This window comes from Protopterus annectens, chromosome 9.part0 (genome assembly GCF_019279795.1).
Source record: "Protopterus annectens isolate FY-2018-M chromosome 9.part0, PAN1.0, whole genome shotgun sequence".
In the NCBI taxonomy this organism is placed as follows: Eukaryota; Metazoa; Chordata; order Ceratodontiformes; family Protopteridae; genus Protopterus; species Protopterus annectens.
The window spans coordinates 392,027,501-392,055,000 of NC_056743.1; the positions used below are offsets into that span (position 1 = coordinate 392,027,501).

The following is a 27,500-nucleotide window of genomic DNA, read 5'->3' on the forward strand; positions in this document are numbered from 1 at the left end:
GGTGGTGAGTTCTGTAGTGCTAGTTACAATAGTTAGGTTAACTAAATAAACTTTCTAGTTTTCTTCTGATGACTGAAATATGCATGAAGAGCTGTAGAAGGTGAAATTAACTCCTGAAATGAGTGGCACACAGCAAATCTACTTAAACTATCAAGATGACATGGGACTAATATATGGGTCTATATCATATCACTGAGGAGGCACTGCGGTGAATGATTCTTCATCGACATATACACGGCGAATGCACACAAAAAAAATCCCTAGGAAAGAGATTGTTTGCCGCAAAACATGAACACATCATTACAAACATAACAAAGTGGAGGGCACCCCCCAATGTGGGGGGTTGTGCCTCCCACACCCCCCTAACTAAATATGCCAACTCCGAGATCACATTACAGTGGGGGAAATGGCAAACTTACAGAGATGGCCAAGCGATTTCTTTCCCAGGGTTTTGTGCATTCACTGCGTATTTGTCGATGAAGAGGCATTTGCTGTAACATCTCTTCGAGCATTTGATATAGACCCCTAATGTAGAACCAGAAGCAAGTGGAAGGAGACAGTGGAAGGAGGGTTTAGAAAGCTAAGCACTCAATCTGGGCAGACTAAATTGACCAGAGCAGCTGACTCTTGTTTCAGTGGTAACAGTTATGTATATATGTATTTATGCAGTCACTCATCTGGCAACTACTCCAGATTTCTAGAGTAATTTACACATTTTTTGCCACTGACATTTAAGGAACTCAGATATAATGTTATAAGCAGTGATCTATGACCCTAGAATAGGCAATGATTACACAAAAAAAAATGCTCTGTACTTTTTGCCCATTTTATTATTATCCATCCAAGGTCACAAGGTATCATGCAACTATGAGTCCTGGGAAAACATAAATAAAAATGGCAACAAACCACATGCCATCATCTTTGCAGTTTCCTTTATTAATCAATTAACTATAGGCCTAAAGTTCTTTATCTGCAGTAATTTGTTTTTCATACATATATATATATATATATATATATATATATATATATATATATATATGGATCTATCTTACAACGTCGACAAGTCAAAACGCCGAAAACGAAATCACCGACACCACATAACCGACATTTCACAAACACGAAACCTCACATGCCCGACACACCATAATCCCGACAAGCAACAAACAAAACAAATCCCCGGTCCAAAAAGCACACACACAACACAAGCACACCAAAATCCTTACAAACCAACACTAAACCTCACATACACAACTACCTACAACCTTAACCCAAACCCTAACCCTAAGGTCCGCCACTATCGCACACTCACCTAACCCGAGCCCTAACCCTAACTCACTTAACCCGCCCCTAACCCACAAACTATCACAGTCGCACACTTACCTAGCCCGCGCCCTAACCCTAACTCACTTAACCCGCCCCAACCCACAAACTATCACAGTCGCACACTTACCTTACTCGCACCCTAACGTCCGTCACTACCGCATACATCCACAGCCTTTTCCCATGTCGATGTTCTCAGCGTCGGGGTTTTGATCCGTCGGTCTTCTCCGTTTTCGATCTTCTGGCGTCGGTGTTCTCGCTGTCGGCATTCTGACTTGTCGACGTAGTCAGATAGAACCATATATATATATATATATATATATATGAAGGTGTCCTTAGAATAGCACTCCTTAGTTATTTCCAGCCATTTGTGCACTTCAGGATCTCACTCTAAAGAGGTTTTATAGGACTTAGCATTTTTGCATTTGATGTTAGTTTTAAATACCTGGTGTAGCAAAATGGGTTCAAATTATATGCTAAAAAGCGAAATATTTTCACATTCGGTAGACAACCAATCTTTCTAACATATACCATAGCCTCCAAAATAAAAACGTTGTTAAAGACCTTGCAGCTTGGGTTGATAATTCCATCTCTTTTGATCATCAGGTAAAAACACTGGCCAGACAGTTACTCTACCCAGAGCAGGTAATTTCCAAAATATATCATTCAGTACTAATGAGTTCATTGCCCCCTTATATTATATTATATATATTCAGCACTAATTAGGCCAATTATTAAATATAACTCCCCTTTGAGATGTAACTCAGTAGACATATCAAGTAACTAGAAAGACCCCAGTGGTTCTTAACTAAGACGATCACTGTCTTATAAACCACAAGCTTCTAAAAGACCAGAAGCACTGCCCCTTTTTAAACTATCTTACAGACTCCTGAGTGAAGATCTGTGGTTTGCCTTGCCTTCCATGCCATTAGGGACTTACTTCTCTTGAATCTCTTGTCTTTCCATAAATCATATAGCCCCACACATACTAAACCAGGGATATAAGTCTTCATCATTAAATAAATAAAACATGGCAGAAAGAGAGGTTCATTGCACAATTCTTTCCCACCTCTGGAATAGACTTCAACTGCAAATCAAGTAGAGTTATAGATTATCTTTCTTCAAACAGGAACTGCACGATTGCAGGGGTACTCACATATTCAATCCTGACTTGATGGCCTAGCCCTCCTTGAAAACAGAGGTACAATTTAAGGGTGAATACTGCCCTGGTGTAAATGGTCACAAGCTCCTATGTTCCTATAAAGAAAGAATCTGGAGACAGCCACGAGATACTAAAGGACTGAGTAGTGGGACTTATCCTATTTCATATCTGAGTGGTTCATATTTTAGAAGGGAAAATAAGGAAAGAGCTTCTGTAGATGACACAAAGATGTAGAGAGTACCTACCAGTTCTGGAGCATTTGAAACATCATATGCATAGATTCATTATACAGTGATGTGAAGTAATGCCCCTAGGTTAAAAAAAGTCTAAAGAAGTTAAGTATAACCCAACTCAGATAAGGAATGAAGAAGAGGAAAGGTAAGACAGAATCTTTAAGGAAGCTCAAAGTAACAATATGTGAGAAGACAGATTTTAGATGCAAAGAGAAATACTAGTAAACGTTTAGCACAATGTGAAGGCTGAAAGGATATTATCAGATTGACTATAGGTTGTGGTTCAACAGGTACTCAGTCACACCTTTGGTGCTGGAAGACCAGACGGCTGTGGGCTGTATTCCCCTAGGGGGTGCTGCACTCCTGAGTGTATCATCCTTCACCTGAGACATTAAACCAAGGTGACATCTGCTTCAGTCGGTCATAGCTCAGATGGATGTAAAGGATTCCACAGCACATGTTGAAAATAGATGGGAAAGCTTTCTGATGTGCTTGACAATTCTCGTCTAGTAGTAGAAATACCAAATTGGGTTTCCTCTGATACGAGGCCAGTAGTCTAGACTACAAGGTATAAATAAATAAATAAACATTTTTAACCATTTACTTTCCTGTTCAATTTCCTTGCTCTGTGGTTATGTGCTGAATGCCTTTTATAAAGCAACGTCTGGCATTAATTGAACAATGAAAGGAGGAGCAAACTGAGGGAGAAATAAGTTGTTGGCTTAAAAGAACCACAGAATATCAATGCAGAAGAAAGAAATACTGGGTGAACATTTTTTGCTTTGGATTATGTGAGATTTTAATGGTTATACAACAACAAATAACCTATTGGTTCTACGTGTGTTGGCAAATGTTCTCTTGGACAACTGAGAAACACATAAACCTTTTTTCTTATGAAGGCAAAGTCCCCGCCGTACAACTGCAGGAAGCTAAATACCCTGCATCCAGCAATACTATAATCATCTCCAGGAATCTGCATGAGAATGAGTACAAAAGCCTTTCTAAAGTAGGAACATCCAACCAAAACCATGGTCATCTAATCTGCATGAAAGTTTAATACAAAATAGCAAATAACTAACTCTTCCCACTTCTAGTAAGAATGTGAGACACTACTCAGAAACATGTTTAACAAATAGAGAGTGACAAAAATGATGTAAAAATATAAGCACATTCATTTTAATATTGCAGATGTTGGTTAAGATTTTAGTCAAAGCTAATATTCACAACAATTTTATTTTAGTAATGGTAAACTTACTGCAGCCCACATTCACTACCACAAATTCCCTCACCTAGTTTTCTGTCATACAGAATAAAAAATAAATAAATAAATAAATAATGGGAGACAAAGTATTTTACAGGCACACCCTCATGATATATAACGTTTGCCACCATACCCTCAGTCTTGAAATATACTACTTGCAAGAACTCAGCAGTTTGGAAGAAAACCTTTTTGTGAGCTGATAGGACTACAAAGGTAACATATGCGGAGATCAAGGATGTGGACACAGCTGTCACATTGGGGATTGTAAGGTAGCAGCCAAAATCCTTAATCTTCTCTCTTCTTGTAAGCCACTCTAGTAGGACAGACAGTGATGTGGTAGGGATCAGGAAAGTGTATGCAGTAGGCTGGGCAGTGGTATCATAAAGCAGGCCTGACGTCCATGATATCTGAAATTTATCCCAGCAGTGCAATTCAGTTGCTTGTGACTGCATGTGCGTGTGTGTGTGTGTGTGTGTGTGTGTGTGTGTGTGTGTGTGTGTGTATGTGTGTGGTCTTACAGTACCCACTTATTGATATTCCCGATGAAAACTGAGTGTTTGTAATATTACATAACGGTATAATAAATCAGTGTATCTTGCACATTGTTTCAGACTGTAAATATTTTAGTTTTATTCATACTCTATGCATATTGTCAACACATCTGTTATGATTTTATGTATGTTATCGATTTACTAATTAATCAGGAACAATATCTCAACATACTGTCTCAGCACCAATTAAGCATATAAAAGAATTAAGCTATACTCACTTCATGCACTACAATTAATTCCCCAAATAATTACTCTCACTTTAATGAAAATGCTATCTGCATTTATTAGTAAAAATATAAGTTAAAGATACAAAAAAAAAAAAAACAAAAACAAAAATGAATGGACCACAGACAGGTTCAGTTTACAGACCAAGCCCACAAATAAGGTAGCAAGAGAAGAAAAACAGTTTGTTATGAATTGGATTTGACTCACGTTCTTTTCTACAGACATGCAATCAGTAAGGAAGAATATGAGACCTACCTGCTAATAAATTGTGGTAAATACTGAATTATGTGTAGGTGACCAAAGTACACTATTAGTGTCATCGTTTTTTTTTAAGTTAGGGCTTTGTATAATTAATTTCCTTTACATATCCTCATTTATTGCACAGAAATGCAGGCTTAATGAAGCCCACATCTGTATCTATTCATTAAATTATTATGAAACACAGCGGGCCTTCTGCTATCTAAAATTCTGTATATTACCTGGAGGTAGTTTATTCTGCAAATGCCAAGAATCTGCAGGGTTACTGATAGAGAAGAAGCAGATAGCTAAATGTATGCAGTTCTTTAAATTTGACTGAAGATTGCTATTACAAAGATTGATTGCATTCTTAACAACCTGTGTGTGAAAAGAACCATTTCAGTTTAAAATCGAAAGCACACAAAGAATATCTATCCTCATCAAACACAGAAACCTATTAGACATTCTTGGCTATACAGCAGTGCTGTGTTCCTGCTCTCTGCATATAGCTGCACATCCATCACTTTTAACTATTTCCGATTGCCATGGAGGTGAAAAGAAATTACTTACTGACAGTGAGCTTGTGACTGCTTCCCAATTTGTCTCTGACGCTGCAGAATGGAAATCCCTCTAAATGGTTAAAAGAGAGAGAGAGAGAGTGAGAATGAAGGCTTTTATTCACATGGTCACAATCTGCAGATCTTCAATTTAAAAGTGCTTGAAATATTATGTTACAGTTGTTTAATATATCCATGAGTTTTTACAAATTTTTGTAAAAAAAAAAAATAAAAAAATAACAAAGTTCCAAAACTGTATTTTCCATTAAAATATGTATCTCTATATTTAATGCATTATTAAAAATCATTAGCTTTTAGTACAGTAAGAATAATTGCTTGAAACCATTAAAAATGTTGTTAAACTGACGTCCCTTTTCTCTGCCATAATCCCCAAAATATCCTTTCCAGACTCTGGGAAGAAAGATAGATAGATAGCCAGATGGTGATAAAAAACAGTGGAAGGCAAAAATGAAGAGATAGCTATGGTCAATGCAAGAACAATCATATACAGAGACAAGAGACGTCTGACCATATTTGCTCTAAATGAACTTTATTCCATCCCAGAAGCAATATTCACTCTGCACTAGAAGTTGCAGAATGCATACTGTACACTGTATTAGAGCCACTAAAACAACTGAAATAAGTCATATAGGGCTTGCTGTATTCCTCATTAGTAACAATAAAGGGGCTTATGCCTGACTGAATGGAAATACCTTCTAGGAGAAATTGAATGAGAATTCTGACATTTATCTATGTTCAACTGTGTTGTTATTCAGAGTATGACATGCTATTGTGTACAGCAGTGAAGTCACACAAAGATAAACAAGCACTGCCAGCTGGCTCACAGGCAGTAAGTGATACTGTAAGAGAACATGATTTTGTATTGATTTCCTTTTAGGGGTTGAGTTGCATACAGTCCAAATGTACCATGTGCTGTTGATTACTACACATTTTTGTAGATAGTGATGAACAAAGAATGGCCTAGTGAAGAATGTTGTGCAGGTTTTCCAGTGTAACTTGGAAATGGTTCACATAAAGTACGACTGGAATGATTTGATAGATAATCTGTATGACACAAAGAAAATGCTGGGTTTGGTTTGAAGTCATACTTCAGCAGTTACATGACAGCGAAAAGTATCTTGGAAAACAGTGGGCACAAGTGGTACCAGGTTCTCCATGTAAATATGCACGCATGTGCGCACGCACACTCATGCACGCACTTGTGTACATATACACACAGGCATACACTCGCACGCGAGCGCGCGCACACACACTTTTGTACATACACATACATACACACACACACACTTACTTTCACACGTATGTACGCACACACTCATGCATGTACATATTCACACCTGCATACACACACACACAAACACATGCTCACATGCACACATGCCCGCACACAAACACACACATACACACATGCATATATTAGACACACATACACAGACACACACACAAACCCATACACACACACACACACACACACACACACACACACACACACACACACAAACAAACACACACACACACGCATGCACACACACACGCACACACACACATACACACACACATATACACACACACACACATACACACACACACACACACACACACACACACACACACACACACACGCACGCACACACACACACACACACACACACACACACACACACACACACACACACACACTGAAGGGTAGTGTGGACCATCACTAATTCAACTACATGCTTGTCTTTAAGATGTAGAATAAGATTGAAAATAACATGGACGCAGGAAGGACATGCACACTACTTGCCGAAGGCTCACCTGCCAGGAAATGAAATGGAGAATCCAGCACTGTATACCATCAGTATCATTTACCTATCACATATTAATAGTAAAGTAAAAACTGAAATAGTGAGACATTCAAAGGATAACTGGAGAGGATGCAGTCACGTAAATCTGTTGACCTTCATGGATGACATCACCCTGCATTAGTATCATAGGTGGATTATCTGCAGATAACCTGAGCGAATGATTGGTGAGGGAAATTTAAATGCTCTTTATATTAAAAACATATAATATAAACTGCCAAACCTGGTTGTAGAAATTATTCCTGCAAAGAGATTTAATCACTGGGCCTATGTTTGTTTCACAAAAGTCAAATTTATAAGTATGCTGTGTAGTTAAGACTTCCACAAATACAATAAAAGTGAATGTTGTTTAACGTCCAAAGATATTCAGATAGCCCTTCTACAATACAATACAGTACTCATCCAGGGCTTTAAAATATACACTGACTGTCAAACTTTTTTTCATAACATTCAGTGACACAAATAAAACAGTTGAAACAGGGAGACAAGGCTTTGCATGTCAGTTCCTCAGTGATTTAAGTATTTGACTCTTTCTTCCTAGTTATGCAGTCACATGGTTCTGATGCTTCTCCTTGTGCAAGCTTTTCAGGCAGCGTAATGGTCCACGTCTAAGGTATCATCCATTGTTAGATAGTTATGCTACATTATCTTAGGTGTTTTGCCTTAAAAAAAATTTCTAAAGGTACATTAGGAGGAAGGGATCTCTTATTTTAGTTTTATTTTGAAGGAGACTGCTTTATGGTCAGACTTATCAAGTGAAGAAGATGCGCAAGGCATGGTGCAAGATGCTCCCATATTAGTAAGGACAAAATCCAAGAGGTTATTCCCATCCCAATGGGTACTCTGACTGATTATTCCAGGGCATTTGCATTGACAAAGTCCAGGAATTTCTGCACTTGTGCATTACTGGTGGAGTAGGTTTTCCATTCTATAGATGGATAGTTTAGATCTCCTAGGAAAATGGTATTGGGTTTAATGCTCAGTGATTCTAGTTCCTGTAGATAATTGTTATTGATTTCTTTTGCTAAGTTCTATAGCTAGATAATAAATGGTACGGGACCTTTCTGATCATTGTTTATACATAAAGAAACTCTAGTGCATCATGCTGCCTTATCAGCTTTGATGTCAGTCTCATCTGGATGTAGATTGAGACATCTCCATATTTTTCCCCTCCTGCACAGCAGCTGGTCTAAAAGTGTGGAAGGCATTATAGCCCTGCACAGCTGTAGTGCTCCTCACTATTTTAAACCATGTATCAGTCACTACATTGAAGTCAGTATTCTCCAGGGTGAGAAGGGCTTATAGTGAGTGGCGTTTCTTGTTCAGGCTCCTAATATTGATCAGTAACACATTTATATTTTCATTTGCGTGTTTTGTTAATTTGGTAGGTTTATCAGGTTGGCTTTGTATAAAAAAGGCACAATGAGGGTAGACAACGTATTTGCCAATAATCAAAACCCTAGGAGGGGAAGATGCAGACCATAATTTTGAAGCAGCATGGTCTGTCGATTGTATCCTCCCAGGTTGACAAATATTGGACCCCCTTTGATTGACATCCAAAACTAAGCCAATTATTGAAGTCAATTCTTTTTTGCTCATATCATGGCATCATCCTTGAAGAAGATAGAATGCTGTTCAATGTTAAGCTCATACCTACTTTGGACTCACAGTCTGAGACCTCCACTATATCTGTCTTTATACAGTCCAGGGAGGTACACCTAAAGTCATTGACATCAGCACGAACTATGACAAAGCCATAATGGTACTTGTTGTTCAAGGACTTTAGTGCATGTGTGATCTGATGAATCTTGGCACCAGACAAGCAACTAATGGTCACTCTTTCCTTGTTCAGCCTGGTAAGAAGCACATCTGCATGGCTTACAATGGATTCACCTACAACAAGAATGTTTGGTTGGGTTGATGCTGCCTTACAGGTTCAGCATCTGTGACTTTGGGGCTCCTTGTGCTATATGAGGAAGTAGGTTTAATATGCTGAGTGTGTTTTATGTCTGTGTTGTATTTTGCAAGTCTTTGAGGTTTAGGCAATTAATTTTTAGAACCTCAACACATGATGGATTATGTATTTTGTGATCGCCTTGGAGTGGAGTCATGTGTGATGTACTGCTAATAATTGTTGTGTCTGAGTTTACTCCGTATGAGATTTTTACCACCAAGGATATTAATATGTGCATCTCTCACACACTGCATTATGCTGTTTGAATAACAGATGATCATGAGTCAGCATGAGACAATTCTTACACTGTCTCAAGATACCCATTTCAACCAGGTTGGCTAGAGAAGTTGTGGGGAAGTGCTGGTTCATGATATAGACAGGAATGATTCTTGGGGCAGGGTAACTATAACTGCTTGGAGTTTGGTTTTAGAATAATGTTGGGGTGGACTTGCTATTGAGTATTTAAATTTCAATAAAAACAGCCACTAGCAAGAACCAGTAAGCTAATTGCAGTAAAAAAAAACTCACTAATCTGATACTAAAATCAGTGCAAGCATTATCAGTACACTGAATATTAAGCAATTTTATCAAAAGTCTTTTAGACTGGTGAGTAGTTTGCAAAATGATACGAGCTTATTGTCAACAGCCAATAAACGATGAGGCAGGGAATTAATGTTGTCAAATTATCATACTGGACAGACAGCAACAGATGACACTGGGTTTAAAAAACATAACAATAACAGAGTTCATGGCAGGGAAATACCCTAAGCTCTGAGCTGACTGGCCTTGTCTCAATAGACTAGTCCTGAAGTAGCATGACATATACTCAGTGCATAAGAATGAAACTTGTGCTTAACAGCAAAAGTCACATCACTTGAACAGCAAAAATGCAGTGCAGTTATATGCTGGAATCACTACTATAGACTTAAAGACCTTAGCTAAAGCAGATACAGTGTTAAAATGAATATAAAATCAGATCAAGAAATGAAGACACTCATCTGTCATCCTCTGTGTAATGAGACTATTGTGATAGTAATAATAATGCTCCACAAACACAAATAATAAAACATGCACTTAAAAAAAATACTTAAACAGCAAAGCAATTTACCCTCAAATGAAGGTTAATATCAAGGAATTGTCAAAAATAAATTTGTTTGTTTGTGTCTTTTGGATTTTCCCGGTTAGGGGTCACCTTAGCGGAACTCCGGTCCGCTAATGATTGGCAGTAGACTTTTACATGCCGAGTTGACGGCCCTGATGCACAACCTTCAACGAAGGTACACCCATTCATGCATGTCTCTACACAGAAGACAACATCTTACTGTGAGGCGACAATGCTACCGCAGCACCACCACCACAGTGAATTGATCAGAGCAGTTGATGCCATTACAAATAAGATCTGACAAGGAAAACAGATAGAGTCTTACAAACAATGAAAAATAAAAGGCAGCTGTTGCAAGACAAAAGCGACGCTTGGTAGGTGGTAAATCCTTTATAAGCAGAAAACTCCAAATCCAAAAAACACAGACAATATTCATCCAAGATAAAACAGTGCAAGCAAACACAGCAGTATTAAGCGCTTTCGTCTGGTAGATGACTTCTTCAGAATACAAAATACAAAATACTGAAATTAGCACCTATTTAAATACATTGCTTACCCAATCACAAATAAACTGACATAATTTCCCCCATTAACAAGGCTGCAAATACTTAATCCAAGCCAAATATAAACCAATAATACATATAAACAGTTTAAAACATCCCTAAACAATATATATAACTAAATAAAAAACATAGATTTTAATTTCAACAGAAAAGATAAAGAAATTCTATCATTTAACCCAGGAGCATGATAAGCATCAAGCCTAATTTGCCATTTGAGTTCTACAAATTCCAAATACTCATTCAAGGGTCCCCCACGAGGTCCCAGCTCTACCTGTTCCAAAATAAAGAACAGGAAGGAATGGGTAGGTTTACTAACCAAATGTTTATATAATGCATTCTTTTCATTTTTATTCCTGATATCATATAAATGTTGATAAATCCTTAACCTTAGGGTATTCTTAGTTTTACCTACATAGAAACTTACACAGAATCTACACAAGGCCAAATACACAACCCCTTTAGTGTAACAGTACATCCTTTTTGAACTGGAAATATATCCAAAGTTTTTGAGCTTGATTTTTTCTCTGTCCATAACATAAGGGCATTGGGCACACCTCCCACACTTAAAGGTACCACCATTGTGGATGTCAAATTTTTGCCTTTCAAACAGTCCTTTAAGGGAAGTGTCTCTTTTGTAAACCACTTGCAGTTCAATACCAAATTTCCCTGATAATTCAGGGTCAACATCAAATATTTTCCAATATTTGGAAATAATGTTTTTAATGTCATAAAAATTGGATGTGTAAGTAAGAGTAAGCACCCATCCAAAATTTAAAGGTTTACAGTCATTATGACTTTTGGTGGACACCTGTCCTAGTAGTGCAAGAAAATTACCATTCAGTCTTTTAGTCTTAACTTCATTAAAAATATATATGACAAAGGTTTCAGGGTACCCCCTCTTACAAAACATGTTTTTTAATGTTTCACATTCACTAAGAAAATCCACAAAGTCAGACACCATTCTGGCCAGTCTTACATATTGGCCCTTAACTAGGGCTTTTTTCTGGTGCAATGGGTGTGCGCTTGTATAATGCAATAGTGAATTTGAATAGGTAGGTTTCCTATATAGTTGTGAAACAAAACAATTGTTTTCAAAGTCTTTCTTGATGGTAACATCTAAGTAATTAATCAGTTCTACATTGCTATTCATAGTAAACTTAAGAAAACATGTAGTTCCATTAATATAGGTAAAGTCCTCACTATCTTTCCAGAACAGGACTATATCATCTAGGTATTGCCCATACAATACCCATGAAGTCCTAAATTCCGAGTTGGTAACAAACAGGTCCTCCCATTGTGCCAAGACAATGTTGGCAAACACTGGAGCACAGCACGCACCCATTGCAACACCCTGTTTTTGCTTAAAAAGATGCCTTTCAAAGGTCACAAAATTATTCTTTAATATTATTTCCATACATGTTCGTAAAGTCAGAATGGTGTTATGATTAAGTGTTGAATTGGCACATAAATAGTTATAAAACCATTTTTAAGGCCAATTTGATGTGGAATAACTGAAAAGAGATCACAAACATCAATAGTGACTAATATGTTACTATCAAAAAACATGTCCTGTTTAACTTTAGTAAGAAAGTCCCATGAGTCCCTCATCATAAGACTACATGAATCTAGAATGTTTTTGGTCATATTGTCAATGAACTTAGCAATACTATAAGTTTTTGTGGCTTTTGCATCCACAATTGGTCTTAATGGTGGGTTTTCTAAGGATTTATGAATTTTTGGTATGCCAACAATTGTGGGTATTTTAGGATGGCTTATAAGCATATAATTATGGGTTTCTAAGATAATTTGCCCATTTAATAACAGCTGTTCCAATTCCAGGTCAATATACGATATGCTATATTAATCTCATTTTGTGAGACCTCAAGATAGACATCACTATACAGAAGTTCCATCATCCTGCTGTTATAATCAACCACATTCATAATTGCCATGCTCCCACCTTTATCAGGTTTCATTATTCTTATGTCACGATGCTCTAAAATTTCACTTAATAGTTTTCTCTCATCACAGTCCAAGTTAGCTTGACCAAGTTTTTTATATTTCTTCGCTAATAAGTTCCTGATATCAGCTTCACATAGATTCTCAAACAGCTGTACTAGGGGGTGTGATGGGGGTAAAAAAATACTAGGCCTACGTGTATCCAAATGGCCAGCAATAGTATTGTTATCGTGAAAATGTAAAGACAAATTAAGTTTACTTGTAAATAATTTAAGTTGTATAATAGAGTCAGTGAGCGTCCCTTCCTTAATAGGAACAAAATTAAAGCCCTTGGATAATAACTCGGCCCACCTGGTGACAACTCGGACCTGGCTGTAGTTATAAATGATAAAATCACAGTTATTATTGCTAATAACATTAAGTACCAGACCACTATTGTTATCGTTGTCAAAATTGTTGTCAGGGTTTATCTCCTGTATGAACCCCATCTCCCCCAAATAAGATCTGAGCAATGTTGGCTGTTAGTTCTTAGTTTGTTGATGTAGCTAAAAAAGGATTTATAATTATCCTTAGCTTTTGATGTTAACCTAAGTTAATGTGATGCTTCGGTTTTCCTCATGGTATTTTATTTACTTATTTAAAGATCCTACTTTCTTGGTATGCCACATTTTCCTGACTTAACGGCTTTAATCACTTCTTCTGGTAAATTAACCCATGGATTTTCATAATAATATTTTAATCACATTATTATATAACATTTTTCTATATTTCTCTATAGCATCTATTTTCATTTTCCATGTCACTAATTTTTTTTCTTGATAATTATTAATTTTTTTATTTACATAGACTTTTATTGTTTTCTTATTCTCATTATCTCCCAAAATTATTTATACTTAAATTTAAACTTTCTCACTATTAATTTCTCATATTCTTCCTTGGTAATCTATGCATCCACCACAAAAGACATATTGCTTTCATTTACTTTATGAAACACATCAATTGCATCATAACTACATAATGTTTCTAAATTGTATCCCTAGCAAAAACACCTCTTTCAATGAAAAATACACCCCCACAATTTTCACATCACCCAAATCATTACTTTTATCTTTATTCAAGGTCACTCCCCTTTCCTTTAAACATCAATTCAGACAAGCCAACACTTCCCTCATCCATATTTTGCTCTTAGCAACTATACCTATTATCTGCATATGACAAAACTAGTGGAATCACCACCTCCTTTTGCATCACATAGCTAGCATATTTCATTTTATAACCTATTTCATTCACCATTGTATTCATTAAAAGTGCAAACTATATTCCACTCACAGGACATCTTTGTTTTATACCACACTTCATGCATATTCCTTTACTTAGCAACTCATTCACTAACATTCTCATTCTATTATTTAGATATGCTGAAATACACACTCGGCTAATTCTATTACCTATTCCATACTTTTCCATAGCATCCCACAAAGCATCATGTCCTACTGCATCAGTAGTGTTGCTAATATCACCTACCATTAGTTTTACATCCTCCCTTTTGCTACAATATCATCCACAATTTCTCTCAAAACCAATAACAATTCCTGACATCCCTTCTCCCTCAGGTTATATGACAATAGATCAAATAGCTAAAATATCGAATGGTTGCAACACCAAAAATGCCATTCATAGAAATCCATTTTGTGGGAGGCTGTGCCTCCCACCCCCTCAGTAAATATATATATATATATATATATATATATATATATATATATATATATATATATATATATATATATACCAACTCCGAGATCGCACTAAATGAGGAAAGGACAAATTTCTCAATTTTCACTGTACCGTGATCTCAGAAAATGGATTTATATGAATGGCATTTTCAGTGTTACAGCCATTTGATATTTTAGCTATTCGATCCATTGTCATAGACTCCTCTTTTATACCATGTATACTTTATTCCATGATACCCTTCATTCTTCCTTCTGTTCTGTATTATGCTCATAAAAACATTTGTAATCTGTGCTATTTAGTGTGATAGATCTCTACTGTTTTATTCCACTCTTATTATTATTCTTCCACATAAATCTTACTACACCACTACATAACTCTTTATAAACAAACTCTTCCTTCAACTATTCATTCCGTATATTTACAAAATACTCTTTGACAGTCCATTAATTTCATGCCCTATACCATCTAAGCCTGATAATGAATCATCCCTTATTTTATTAAATATTTTATCCAATTCATTAATATTAATTTCTTTTCAAAATTTTCCTTAACCTGGTCTGGATTTTTTTTGTGCATTCCCTTCTATTTTCCTTCTTATTACTCTTATACACATTTTCCATGTGCTGTACTACAATATGTTATTTTTAAATCTCCTTTTACATATCTAATTTCCCTCATTATACTAATATCATCCTTAACTATTTCATCCAGATAGGCTGCTACTTCCTCCCTTATTCTTTGTAAATAGTATTTCTGCTAAAATATTAATGCCTTATTTTTCTTGATTTCTTTTATATATATATATTTCTTTTTCCATATCAGTACTTTCTTGTATTATTCTTTAAATTCTTTAACATATTTCTCCACATTTTCTCATACTTTGTTTTGTCTTCCTTTCTCACATCATCCTGTCATGGAAAAATACTTTTTACACTTTTATGTAAATTAAATCCACCATTCAGACCAGTTTTATAGAAGTCTTTCATGATTATATGATCCTCCCATGACTACAATGCTTCCAACTCTCCAATTTTATCCCACGGTCTCTCATTTATTCTTTTTATTCCCTTTCCTATTTTAATATACCCCTTTCTTCTATTACCTCTAACGATATTGCTAAATGATCTGAGGAATCTGTCACAACTTTATTACCCTCTGGTATCTCCAAACCTTCTGATAATGCAAAATAATCAATTTCAGATCTAAGTTCCCCATACTATCAGTCCATAGACTTTTGTTCTACACAGTTAATTTACTACATTATATCACTTCCTCGATTTTTTTATATTTCTCTTTCTTTTTACATTTTCCCCTTAAATCACAATTAAAGCCCCCTACAATTATATTTTTTCATGTTAACCACACCATAATCAAATATCTGATGAAACAATTTCTAAATTCCTTGCTAGTTATATATAGATATAATGCTATAATTCTATAAACATATACTCTCCACCCCACATCCACAACAGTTAACCTTCCCATCCTTACCAACATTATATCTAATATTTACACTGTTTTTTTTTTTTACATAACACAGCCACTCCCTAACAATGTTCACTTCCTAAGTTTTATATATACAGTACTCTAAAGTTGTTGCAGTTCCTTCTTTTTCAGTTTAGGGAAAACAATTACAATTTTTATTTTCTTATTTTTAATCTTTCCCCAATTGAATACATTTTCCATGGTTTATGTAGAAATAATCCTTGATCCTTAAAATAATTTTTTTTCACTGGCTAGAACTTTAAAAAATTATTAGTTTCAATCCCTTCTCCTTCCCTGTTTTCCTGCAGATCTACTTTACATTACAGAAAGTCCATAATAACACTGAAGATGAATTTGCCAAGAAGATAATAACTAAACTTAAAATGCTAATCCGCATTGTTTTTCCCTGGGCAAGTAAACACTTGCCCAAAACGACACTACAACTAATCGTACTATCTGAACCCCCCCCCCCCAACTAAATATATATATCAGTTCTGGAATCACAGTACAGTGGGAAAAAGGGCATTATTCCCCACATTGGGCAAGTGTTTACCTGCCCTGGGAAAAACAACATGGATCAGCATTTTAAGTTTTGTTACTTTCAACATAGAGGATTCGTCTCCAGCATTATGGACTTACACCCCTTCCTGCATGCACTCTCTCTCTCTCTCCTGATTTTTCCATTCCATATCTTTTTCTTCTTCACCTATTTCAACCTCTCCCCCAGCCTCCTGTTGACCTTCCTTGTGTATGTTTTCTTCCCTTTCCCCTTCTTTTTCATTATTTATTGTTCACTCTTGACAAGCCATCCAAAAGTGTCACTTCTTTATGCAATCTGCATTCAGGCACACATCTTCATGTTGTATGTCCTTTTTCCACACATTGATCACATTGTACCTTGTCACACTCATTAAATAAATTATAAAAGTCCCCACAAAAGAGACATCATTTAGCCTGACCCTCTATGACCAGCCACAAAAACAACCCTTGGAACGTGTTTCACCATGCTTTTTTTTCCCTATTTCAAAACAGCTTCTAACTTCCACCCTGCATTCCATAAGTTTCTCTCATCTCTTAATTTTCACAATATTGTCAACAATTCCCCACAGACCCTGCATGAATTTTTTTAAAATTGACTCCTTCCAGTTCAATAGTTCTAAACTGGAAAAATAACACTTTTTTAGCATTTATGTTACTACCAAAAAACAGATAATTGTTTCAAGAATAAATTAACATTTTGTTTTGTTACCCAGTTTCAGACATTTCATCCTTAGTCCATCAGTTTCAGGTGTTGTCACAAAAATTCTCTGTCCTGATATGTATAAAAGACCACATTTCTTGATCTTTAAAACCCATAACAGTTACCAAATTGTCCCATACATAGTATCTATTATAGTGTCATTTTTTTGTTCTTATTCTCACAGTTGGTCTTCTATTCTTTTTAAAAAACAAATTTTACTTACAGTTTTCTGCTGCCCTACTTTTTTGCCTACTATTACTATTGCATTCATTTTAGTTACTGCATTATCTGGTGCCATAAATCCAGACACCTTCTCAGTTTATTTCTGCTTTTGTCTTTGATTTCCTGTCACTGCTGTATAAGATGTATATGCTGCATTCTGTTCTGTCATATCACCTGGTTCCTTTTCCGCATTACTAGCCTCATCACTTCTAAAAAGTTATCTGCTATCTTACTCCAAGAAACAGTAGAACTGTCACCTGAATAATCCTGATCCATTATTTTTAACAGAACATCATCTGCACGCCCTCCTGACACCAGCCCTGTTATCTGCTCCACTTCAACTGAGTCTTTTACTTCCTTCTCCATGAAAACAGCAAAATGCAGCTAATTTGTTACACTCACCACAACAGAATATTTATTTCCATTCTGAAGCTCTGTACTGAACAAAACTTTCTCAAAATTCTTACTTTCCACCTTAAAACTCTCCATAGATTTTCTCTCTACCTCCATGCTGCTGTTTCCCTTTACTCCTTGCTGCTGTAGGGGCCCTCCTGCACCATTAGGAAACAATTACAATTTTTATTTTCTTAGTTTTAATCTTTCCCCAACTGAATATGTTTTCCACGGTTTATGTAAAATAATTCTTGATCCTTAAAATTAATTATTTCACTGGCTAGAACTTCAAATATTATTTGTATCTGCCATCTTACCCCAAGAAACAGCAGAACTATCACCTGAATAATACTGATCCACTTCCAGGGGAAGTTTCCTGATGCCCTGGCCAAATTTCCCCTAGTAGTATAAATACTACCTTGGGTCAACCCTGAAAAAGACTGATAAACTAATGGGATTAACCCAGTCAACAAAGGATGAATGAATAAATACATAAATAAATACATTAAAACAAAATCTCTGTGATCATTGTAAAAGTAGAAAAGAAAATAATATGCATACTGAGACATCTAAACAGCATTTTACTGTAGTTGGGGAAAGACCGCAAAGTAATTAGATATATATATGATAAGAGGAATGGACCTTGCCCACTACCCTGCATATGGCCACATTTGACCATAATCTGGCACTGAGTGAAGTTTAAACTGCATTTCCTTACTTGTAATTGTTATTTTATTTATAAAGTTAGTTATTGCAATGATTAACCTGGTAGATGAACTGGCCCAGTAACCCTTTTCGATGACCCAAGCCTAGTGGCAATCATAGACAAAGTACTAGATATCAGGACAAACTATTTGAGTTATATGCAATATCATACATACTGTCAAAGGAGTGTAAGTTACATTATTAGCTGGACTTTCACATTCTTGTATTTTGTTATGCATTCATTATTCTCTGTTTTTCATTCTGCTTGATTATACTCTAATCTACAGATGATATATAACAATTCAAATGTAATGATGCATTGCAGTCCACATATATAAATATATAAATATATGTATATAAATATATATGTGTGTGTGTGTGTGTGTGTGTGTGTGTGTGTGTATATATATATATATATATATATATATATATATATATATATACACACACACACACACACACACACACACACACACACACACACACAGAAATAGAATATAAATATTACATATTTACAGTTTTATTTCTTTAATTTTTGTTTTTGTTAGCTGAGCTAGTGTACTGATCTAAGGACCCTTCTCTTCTTAAACATCACACGGGCCAGCAGTGAAGTACCCAAACATAAAGTACACATAACCACTAGTTATCTGAAAAATAAAAGGGTATTTAGGCACATGGACTAGAAAGGGCGGCCATGGTGGTGCAGTGGTTAGCATTGCCGCCTCACAGCAAGAGGTTCTCCGGTTCGATCCTCGGCTGGGGTGCCTTCTGTGCGGAGTCTGCATGTCCTCCCTGTGGTTGCGTGGGTTTCCTCTGGGTGCTCCGGTTTCCTCCCACATCCCAAAGACATGCTGCAGGTGGATTGGATACTCTAAATTGGCCCTAGGTGTGCGTGTGAGTGTGCCTTCTGTGGAAGGTTGGGCGCCGGGCTGGCAACTCGACACCGTAAAACTCCACTGCCATTCAATGTGCGGACAAGGTGATCCGCTGTGGCGACCCCTAACCGGGAAAAAGCTGAAAGAAGAAGAAGAAGAAGAAGGCACATGGACTAGAAACAACAATATTTACATATATTGATAATTACTATAAAAGATACCATACAACTACAACAGCTGCAAAAGAAATACCACGGTTCTCTAAATATATTATATCATTTGACACAAGTAAGAAGCCATATGTTAAAAAAGAAATATCTGAAAGTACACAGCACACACAGGGTTAAGTGTATGAAGAAATATACTGCAATGATTTGTTACCTTCAACTATACTTTAGCACAGGGGTACAGGAGTAGAGCTGGTTGAGGCATAAATTTAAATTAAATTAGACCTGCAAATGGATATTACTTGGGATATTTTGTAAACACTTTAATGTTTATGGACACCTGGTCTGGTTTATGCTCTTTCAAAGTATACCCAAAAATCTACATACATTGTCAAGGTGAATTCAAAAAAAGGGTGAAATATGCATGTCCATAGCTAGTGGTGTTTGGATTTATTGGCTTGAAGATACCAGTAAAGACGTAAACTATAAAAAAGTGATGGTTATTCAGAAGCCATGTAGCTGAAATGCACAGTGGTGCAGCAAAGCACAGCAAGAGGTTCGATTTTTGCTGGGGTACCTTCTGTGTGGAATCCGAATGTCCTTACTGTATTTGCGTGAGTTTCTTCCTGGTACTCTGCTTTCCACCTACATTCCAAACACATGCAGTAAGTGGCCTGAACACTCCAAACTGGTTATAGGTGTGAGTGTGCATGTAAGTATGGAAAAACTGCCGGGGCAAGGCTACCCACCCAGCAGTGTGAACTTTGCCTCTAGATGACTATCACTGCTGAAGTGACACCCTGACCTCATATTCAAAAATGGGAAGGGGTTTTGGATGGATGTAGTAAAAATACTGGTATGTTCATAATGGCTTACCTCCTTATATTCCATGGGCCTCCACTACATCTAGGTTAGCTGGGTCATGGAGTTTTACTGAGTAGTTTGTCTGAATAACCTTTTTTACCCTTTGGTTTGGAAGACAGAAACACAGCAGAATAATACCAAAATAAATAAATAATTAGCTGAGGAGCAGGACATGTGGGGTCGAAAACATTCCAATCTGAAATATAATAAGTATTTGTAAAAATCAGGACATGCATACAATGAGATGAAAATAAGAAAAAAAAGTCAGGTAACAATTTATGTTAGAGAACGAATGTCAAGTAAATTTAATGAGCAAGAGAAGGCACAATGGGTGCAGACTTTGCATACATTTTTTAAATTTGTGTAGAAGTACAGAACATTTGTCTGCCAATGGTGTTATGTAATAAGTGTGATGGTAGTACAAAATGAATATAGTTTAGCCTGGTTTGTGAAACATTGGCATTTATAACTTTCCATCGATTATTCTTTAAGTTTCTTTTGGGCGGCCACAGTGGTGCAGTGGTTAGCATTGCCGCCTCACAGCAAGAGGTTCTCCGGTTCGATCCTCGACTGGGGTGCCTTCTGATCGGAGTCTGCATGTCCTCCCTGTGGTTGTGTGGGTTTCCTCCCACATCCCAAAGACATGCTGCAGGTGGATTGGACACTCTAAATTGGCCCTAGGTATGCGTGTGAGTGTGCCTTCTGTGGAAGGTTGGGCGCCGGGCTGGCAACTTGACACTGTAAAACTCCACTGCCATTCAATGTGTGGACAAGGTGATCCACTGTGGCGACCCCTAACCGGGAAAAAGCCGAAAGAAGAAGAATTCTTTAAGTTTCTTTCTGAAAGCTGCTTACTCAGTAATACTCAGTAATTTTTTGAATATATATGTATATATATATATATATATATATATATATATATATATATATATATATATATACTGTGAAAACTTTACACATCTGTATAAATGTGAAGATTACCATTTTATTATAATTTAACATATAGCAGGAACAAGCTCACTCTCTGCCTTCATGCACATTTATGCATCTGATAAAAATAACAAGATACTGATCTCAAAACTAGGGCAAGGTGTGCATATGCTGTTCATTCAGCCACAAGAACGGAAAAGAGGATGAAGCCCGTATAAGCAGCTGCATTCTGTTTTACAACTTACAGTTCTGCAGGAAAAGTACTGCATATCACTGTATACTGGAAGAACTGGAAAAAGGAGAACAGGAAATAAAAAGATAATGGGGATTAATGATGCATTGATCACCAGTGGATGAAACGCTATTTCTGGAATCCTCTAATCCTACAAAAAAAAAAAAAAAACAAGACCAGGCCACCAGTCTGAGTTATGAGTTAGTTTCTTCTGTCCTCATTCAGAAGGCCTGTACTGTACAGTTAGATGTTGTCTTTGCGTTTGACATTTCCTCTCCAGACGTTTTTCAAATGCAAGCATGTGCTGACTTCCCCACTTGTGTATTTTTATCACATTTGTAGGATAACATTTGTTTCTAGTTTTGTCTGCAGTATCTGTGTTTTTTATTTTGGTATATTTTTGTTCCCTTCTGCTATCCTGAATGCACCTGATTTATTTCATTGTTTTAGCTGTCTCTGCACTGCTATTTTTTCCTTTCAAATATCCTTTCACATCACTGCATCCATAGTTTTAGCTAACTCGACTACATCTCTAGCAGATTTCAAATGCCCGATACAGGGAGAGCAGGATGGCAGAAGCCATCTACTCTCACTGCACTGAACTATGCAATCCACCCTGCCTCCTGGGATGACATTGTATCAGGGATTTCACAGTTTAATACCCCACAATTCCAAAATATGGAATTGAATGGACTCTTGCTATGCCATACAAGGTAAAAAGACTTTATAATATTATACGTTAATGAATCTTTTATCTATTCATAGCATAGTACAAGCTTCACTGGGGACATGGTAAGGCCACTAACTCTAACTGAAGTTCTCAGATGCAGCAGCTCTGTCTGTATCTCAGACCTGGTACTGCAGGCAGGGCCTGAAATACCATGGCCAACACAGAGATGGCGCTATATAGCCAAGAGGCTGTCCAGGAAAACAGTGTCATCTGCAGGCCAAATTGGTGAATGCAGTTATGATGTTCAGTATAGCCATCATGCTTGCATTCACTACATCCAAGAAGTGAGACAGGCATGTGACCCCATTAGCCCACCAGGGATTTAAATCTATTTTTAAAATTATAGCTCCACGAGTTAAGTCCACCCTACCCCAAGTACTGATACCTATACTACAACTCAACCTGTAGGTGGAATAAGGAACTATTGGTAGTCTAGCTTTCCTTCAGGCTCTGTCTGCACTATTTAGTCCAACTTAGTGATGGAGTTGAAGCTTCATAAAAAAGTCTATTGACTTTAATGGGATTCTCCTTTTCATTAGCCTTTTACCAACAATGACTTTGGTAACATTAGCAAGCCTAGTTCCTGTTTTGGAATTTAGTATAACAATGTGGCAGTCTGCTCTGCATTAACCTATGCTGAATGTGGGCTTTCAGAGCCCTATCTTTTAGAATTAGGCATTCTGCTTGGCATAGCATGTCAGCCTACTTGCAATTCATTTTGGAATCTGGCCCATGCCTAAATGGCACAGCTATTGTTTTCTGTTTTGTGTCATTTATTGGTAAGACAACTGTCGGTTGTCTTGTGTATGCATCATTTCTATTATCACATTGTCTGCTCAGATTATCCCATTTGTGGTTTGCCACATGACTACTTATTGAACTCTTTGTCATGTTTCTGCTACCACTGATGTTTTTTCTTCCTGTTCTTGCAGTAATTCCATTCTGCATGTAAGGCTGACACAAACCTTCCTGGCAGGTCACTCTGAACTCAATGGCTACTTGACTTTATTAACTTTCTTGCTAATTAGCCTAAGGCCAGCTTGACTCTAGCAAACCTCTTAATCATATGGCATGTATCCAACTGAAACATTTATTCACTCTTCTCCAAAGCTACATTTTATGTACTTACAGCCAGACTTTACCACTCCCCTTCTTTCTCACAGATAAATGCATGCCATCAGCAGTTTTTGCAACTCAGGTCCTGTTCCACACTTACAAGCTGTGTTTTACACCACAAGGCCTATACTGAAGGGATTTTTTCCAGCTACATTCTCTACCTTCAATATGTAGAAAGGGCTATTTAAGCTGTTTACTGCACCCTTAAAGGCTAACATTTCAGGTACTGAATTGTGCAGATCATGAAAATGCACCTCTAAAAACTGTTTCTTTTACATACACCTATAATTCTTTGATATATATATATATATATATATATATATATATATAGATATATATATATATAATATATATATATATATATATATATATATATATATATATATATATATATATATATATATATATATATATATATCTATATATAGTACCCCAAGCTGGTACATGCATGATGCATAGATACTCACACACACGCGCACACACACACACACACACACACACACACACACACACACACACACACACACACACACACGCACGCACACACACACACACACACACACACACACACACACACACACACACACACATTCGCGCGAGCATACATATGCACACATACATACACAAACACAAAGTACCTCTTCTTCTTGAAAATTGTCCAAAGAAATCATAAAATTATTGTTCTTAAAATGTTCTGTAATAATTTGGAGCTTTTCTCCCCAGGCCTCCACTGAAAATGGGCCTCTACCTACTTGGACGTTATGGTACTCAAATATCAATAATGGATAAATATAAATAAATAAATAAATATTTCCTTGCACATGCACCTGCAAAATGGCAATCATAAATCTTCTGTTGTCAACTTCCAGACATCAAGATGCATAAATACTTCAGAAATTGGAAATGTTTATAGTCTTGCAATGTACAATAACATTTAGCTCTTTAATAATGCAGTTAAGTCAGTAAGCCAAATTCTTTCAGATACAAACTTATGTTTCAGTGCTATTTCAACTTATCTGCTTACCAGAGGAAGAGAATTTTTCGTACCCTGAAGTATTTGCCTCTAATTTCATTAACCTGAAGGTTATAGTACCAAGATGACTGAGACACAGAAGACATGTTTCAGAGCATAAGTCACTTCTGCTTATCCTATGCCAGTGAGATGAAACAGTTGAAAAACATATTCATATCTCAGCAGAATCTCACATGACTGGATTACTAACGACATGTCACTGTGTATTAGAGCTGTGATTTACATGCACAACAGAGGTTTGTAAATGTCTTAGTAGCATATTTCTTTGCTTTGTCTTCCAGGCTGAGTTCTCCATGTATCAGCTGAGAATTTTGCTTTATTTTTTCTTTAGAGTTATTGGGGAAATGACTACACATACCTAACATCATCTCAGACATATTTCATGAAGGTGGTGCAGGTGTTGTTGCAGCACATACCTACTTTTACTGCCAACTTGGGAAAACACCTGCTGAGAATGAATTCCTTTTCACTGTATCTGCACCTTCCTCACAGCTGGCAGTGGTGTCTCCTGTTTGAGACCCAAAATGTCAGTCAATTTTCTAAATAAAACATTTAATGAACAGTTTCTGTAAACTGCATGTCCTCAGCTATCAATGCATGTAGATTAATATGGATATTAAACAGTGTAAGATGATAATTCCAAAACAGTACTTTTATTATCATCTAAATACACAGATAGATAGATAGATAGATAGATAGATAGATAGATAGATAGTTAGACAGACAAAGATAGATAGATAGACAGATAGATAGATAGATAGATAGATAGATAGATAGATAGACAGACAAAGATAGATAGAGAGATAGATAGATAGATAGATAGATAGATAGATAGATAGATAGATAGATAGACAAAGATAGATAGAGAGATAGCTAGATAGACAGAGAGATAGATAGATAGATAGATAGATAGATAGATAGATAGATAGGCAGACAAAGATAGATAGAGATAGATAGATAGATAGATAGATAGATAGATAGATAGATAGATAGACAGACAGATAGATAGATAGATAGATAGATAGATAGATAGATAGCTAGACAGACAGACAGACAGATAGATAGATAGATAGATAGATAGATAGATAGATAGATAGATAGATAGATAGATAGATAGATAGATAGATAGATAGATAGATATATAGATAGATAGACAGACAGACAGATAGATAGATAGATAGATAGATAGATAGATAGATAGACAGACAGACAGACAGATAGATAGATAGATAGATAGATAGATAGATAGATAGATAGATAGATAGATCATATTAGCTTACTATGTAAATTGAAGTGAATAGGTTGCAGAAATTCCCTTTTGAGTTCTATGTTTCTCTTTAAGAAATGAGGGCTCTGTTGTTATATTTTATTTATCATCCAGTCTTTTTGTTCTCTCTTCCTTTCCACACATCCCACGTGTTACTCTGGCAGCTCTGAAATTATAGTGCAAAATTAATGTTTTGACTATGAACTTGTTTTTTTCATCTCAGTGTTTGCACACACTGGTAAATCCCTAAGATAGCTAAATTACAATAAACTGCAGGCAGCAGTGTTTCACAGTGTAGCACTACTGTTACTTCTGTAAGAATACTTCCCATTTTTCCTCCTTCTTTTATTTATTCCATACTCTTATAGCTAAGCTTTTTCTCCTCAGATTCACAGTAACTTCAGCCACAGGCAAACTCTACATTTCAACTTACTTTTGCTATAATGGATTGCCATCAAACAGCTTTTCTAATTACTCCTGAGACAATATACTTATCCTAAATTCTCTTCCCATTTTGTAAGCCCTCATTTTGCTGGAAGCTCTAAGTAAGTGGTCATCAAACTGTATGCCATGGTACAGACAGAGGTGTGCTATCAAGCTTTTTGCAGCTCACTACCCTCTGAACTATTTCAAGCTATCTGCATAGTGTGTGTGTGTGTGTGTGTGTGTGTGTGTGTGTGTGTGTGTGTGTGTGTGTGTGTGTGTGTGTGCGTGCCTGTGTGTGCTTGTGTTTATATATGCACTAAATCACACAATAGGAGTCAAGCAGGAAGTATTTCAAGTAACAGAGGAATTTATCTTGCAAACAGCTTTTTTTTTTCATGCTCAAACTTCGATATTCTGTCTCACAGCCCTGACTGGACTCCTTGTGAGTGGCTTCTGATTTTTGTCTTTATTTTACTTGCTACCATATTTTCCAAATATGTGGGAGCAGCAAAACTTTTTTAAAAGAAGTATCAATGTCTGGAGTTTCTGTGGCTCAGTCTTTTAGTTTTGGTTATTTCAAACATTATTTATCGTGTATACTTCACACTGCTGATATGTGGTCTGATTTTATTTGTTGGCTCCTGTTCACTGTATTGTTTCTATGTATGGAACTGTGTGTCTTCCATGGATTAGCACTAACTGTATTCCATAAAGGAACTTGCAGAGATGGTGGCAGAGACAAAAGTAAGTTGATTGTCTGCAACTTACTGTTGGCTGCTTCCAGTTCACAGACAGAAGGCAGAGACAATGCTTGGGACAGGATGAAAGAAATAAAATTACACTGGGAATGGAATGGGTTGCAGCATACCTCTCAACTGCTCTTTATTCAGAAGAGCAATACGATGTTTGCACATTTTAGTGTTTGTCCTGCTATTCTAATTTCACCTTTTGGATCAATAACACAATGGACTTTAAGCTGCTCCTGCTACTCGTCCATATTAGATGTGCTGTGCTGTGCTATGCTATTGGTCCATTGAACAGATTAATTACACAGTTAAGCCAGAAAACAATATAACAAATGAAGCCAGAGAA

The 27,500-nt window shown here is 36.5% G+C and overlaps 1 protein-coding gene across 2 annotated transcripts in view; it reads right to left on the reverse strand.

The window, feature by feature from the left end:
- Positions 1 to 27,500, reverse strand: part of PDGFD (platelet derived growth factor D) — a 1,391,507-nt gene that overhangs the window by 249,282 nt on the left and 1,114,725 nt on the right. For both annotated transcript variants that reach the window (XM_044082930.1, XM_044082931.1), the window contains one exon: positions 5,560 to 5,619. In XM_044082930.1, coding sequence (XP_043938865.1) covers positions 5,560 to 5,619 — 60 coding nt within the window. The remainder of the gene's footprint in view (positions 1 to 5,559; positions 5,620 to 27,500) is intronic.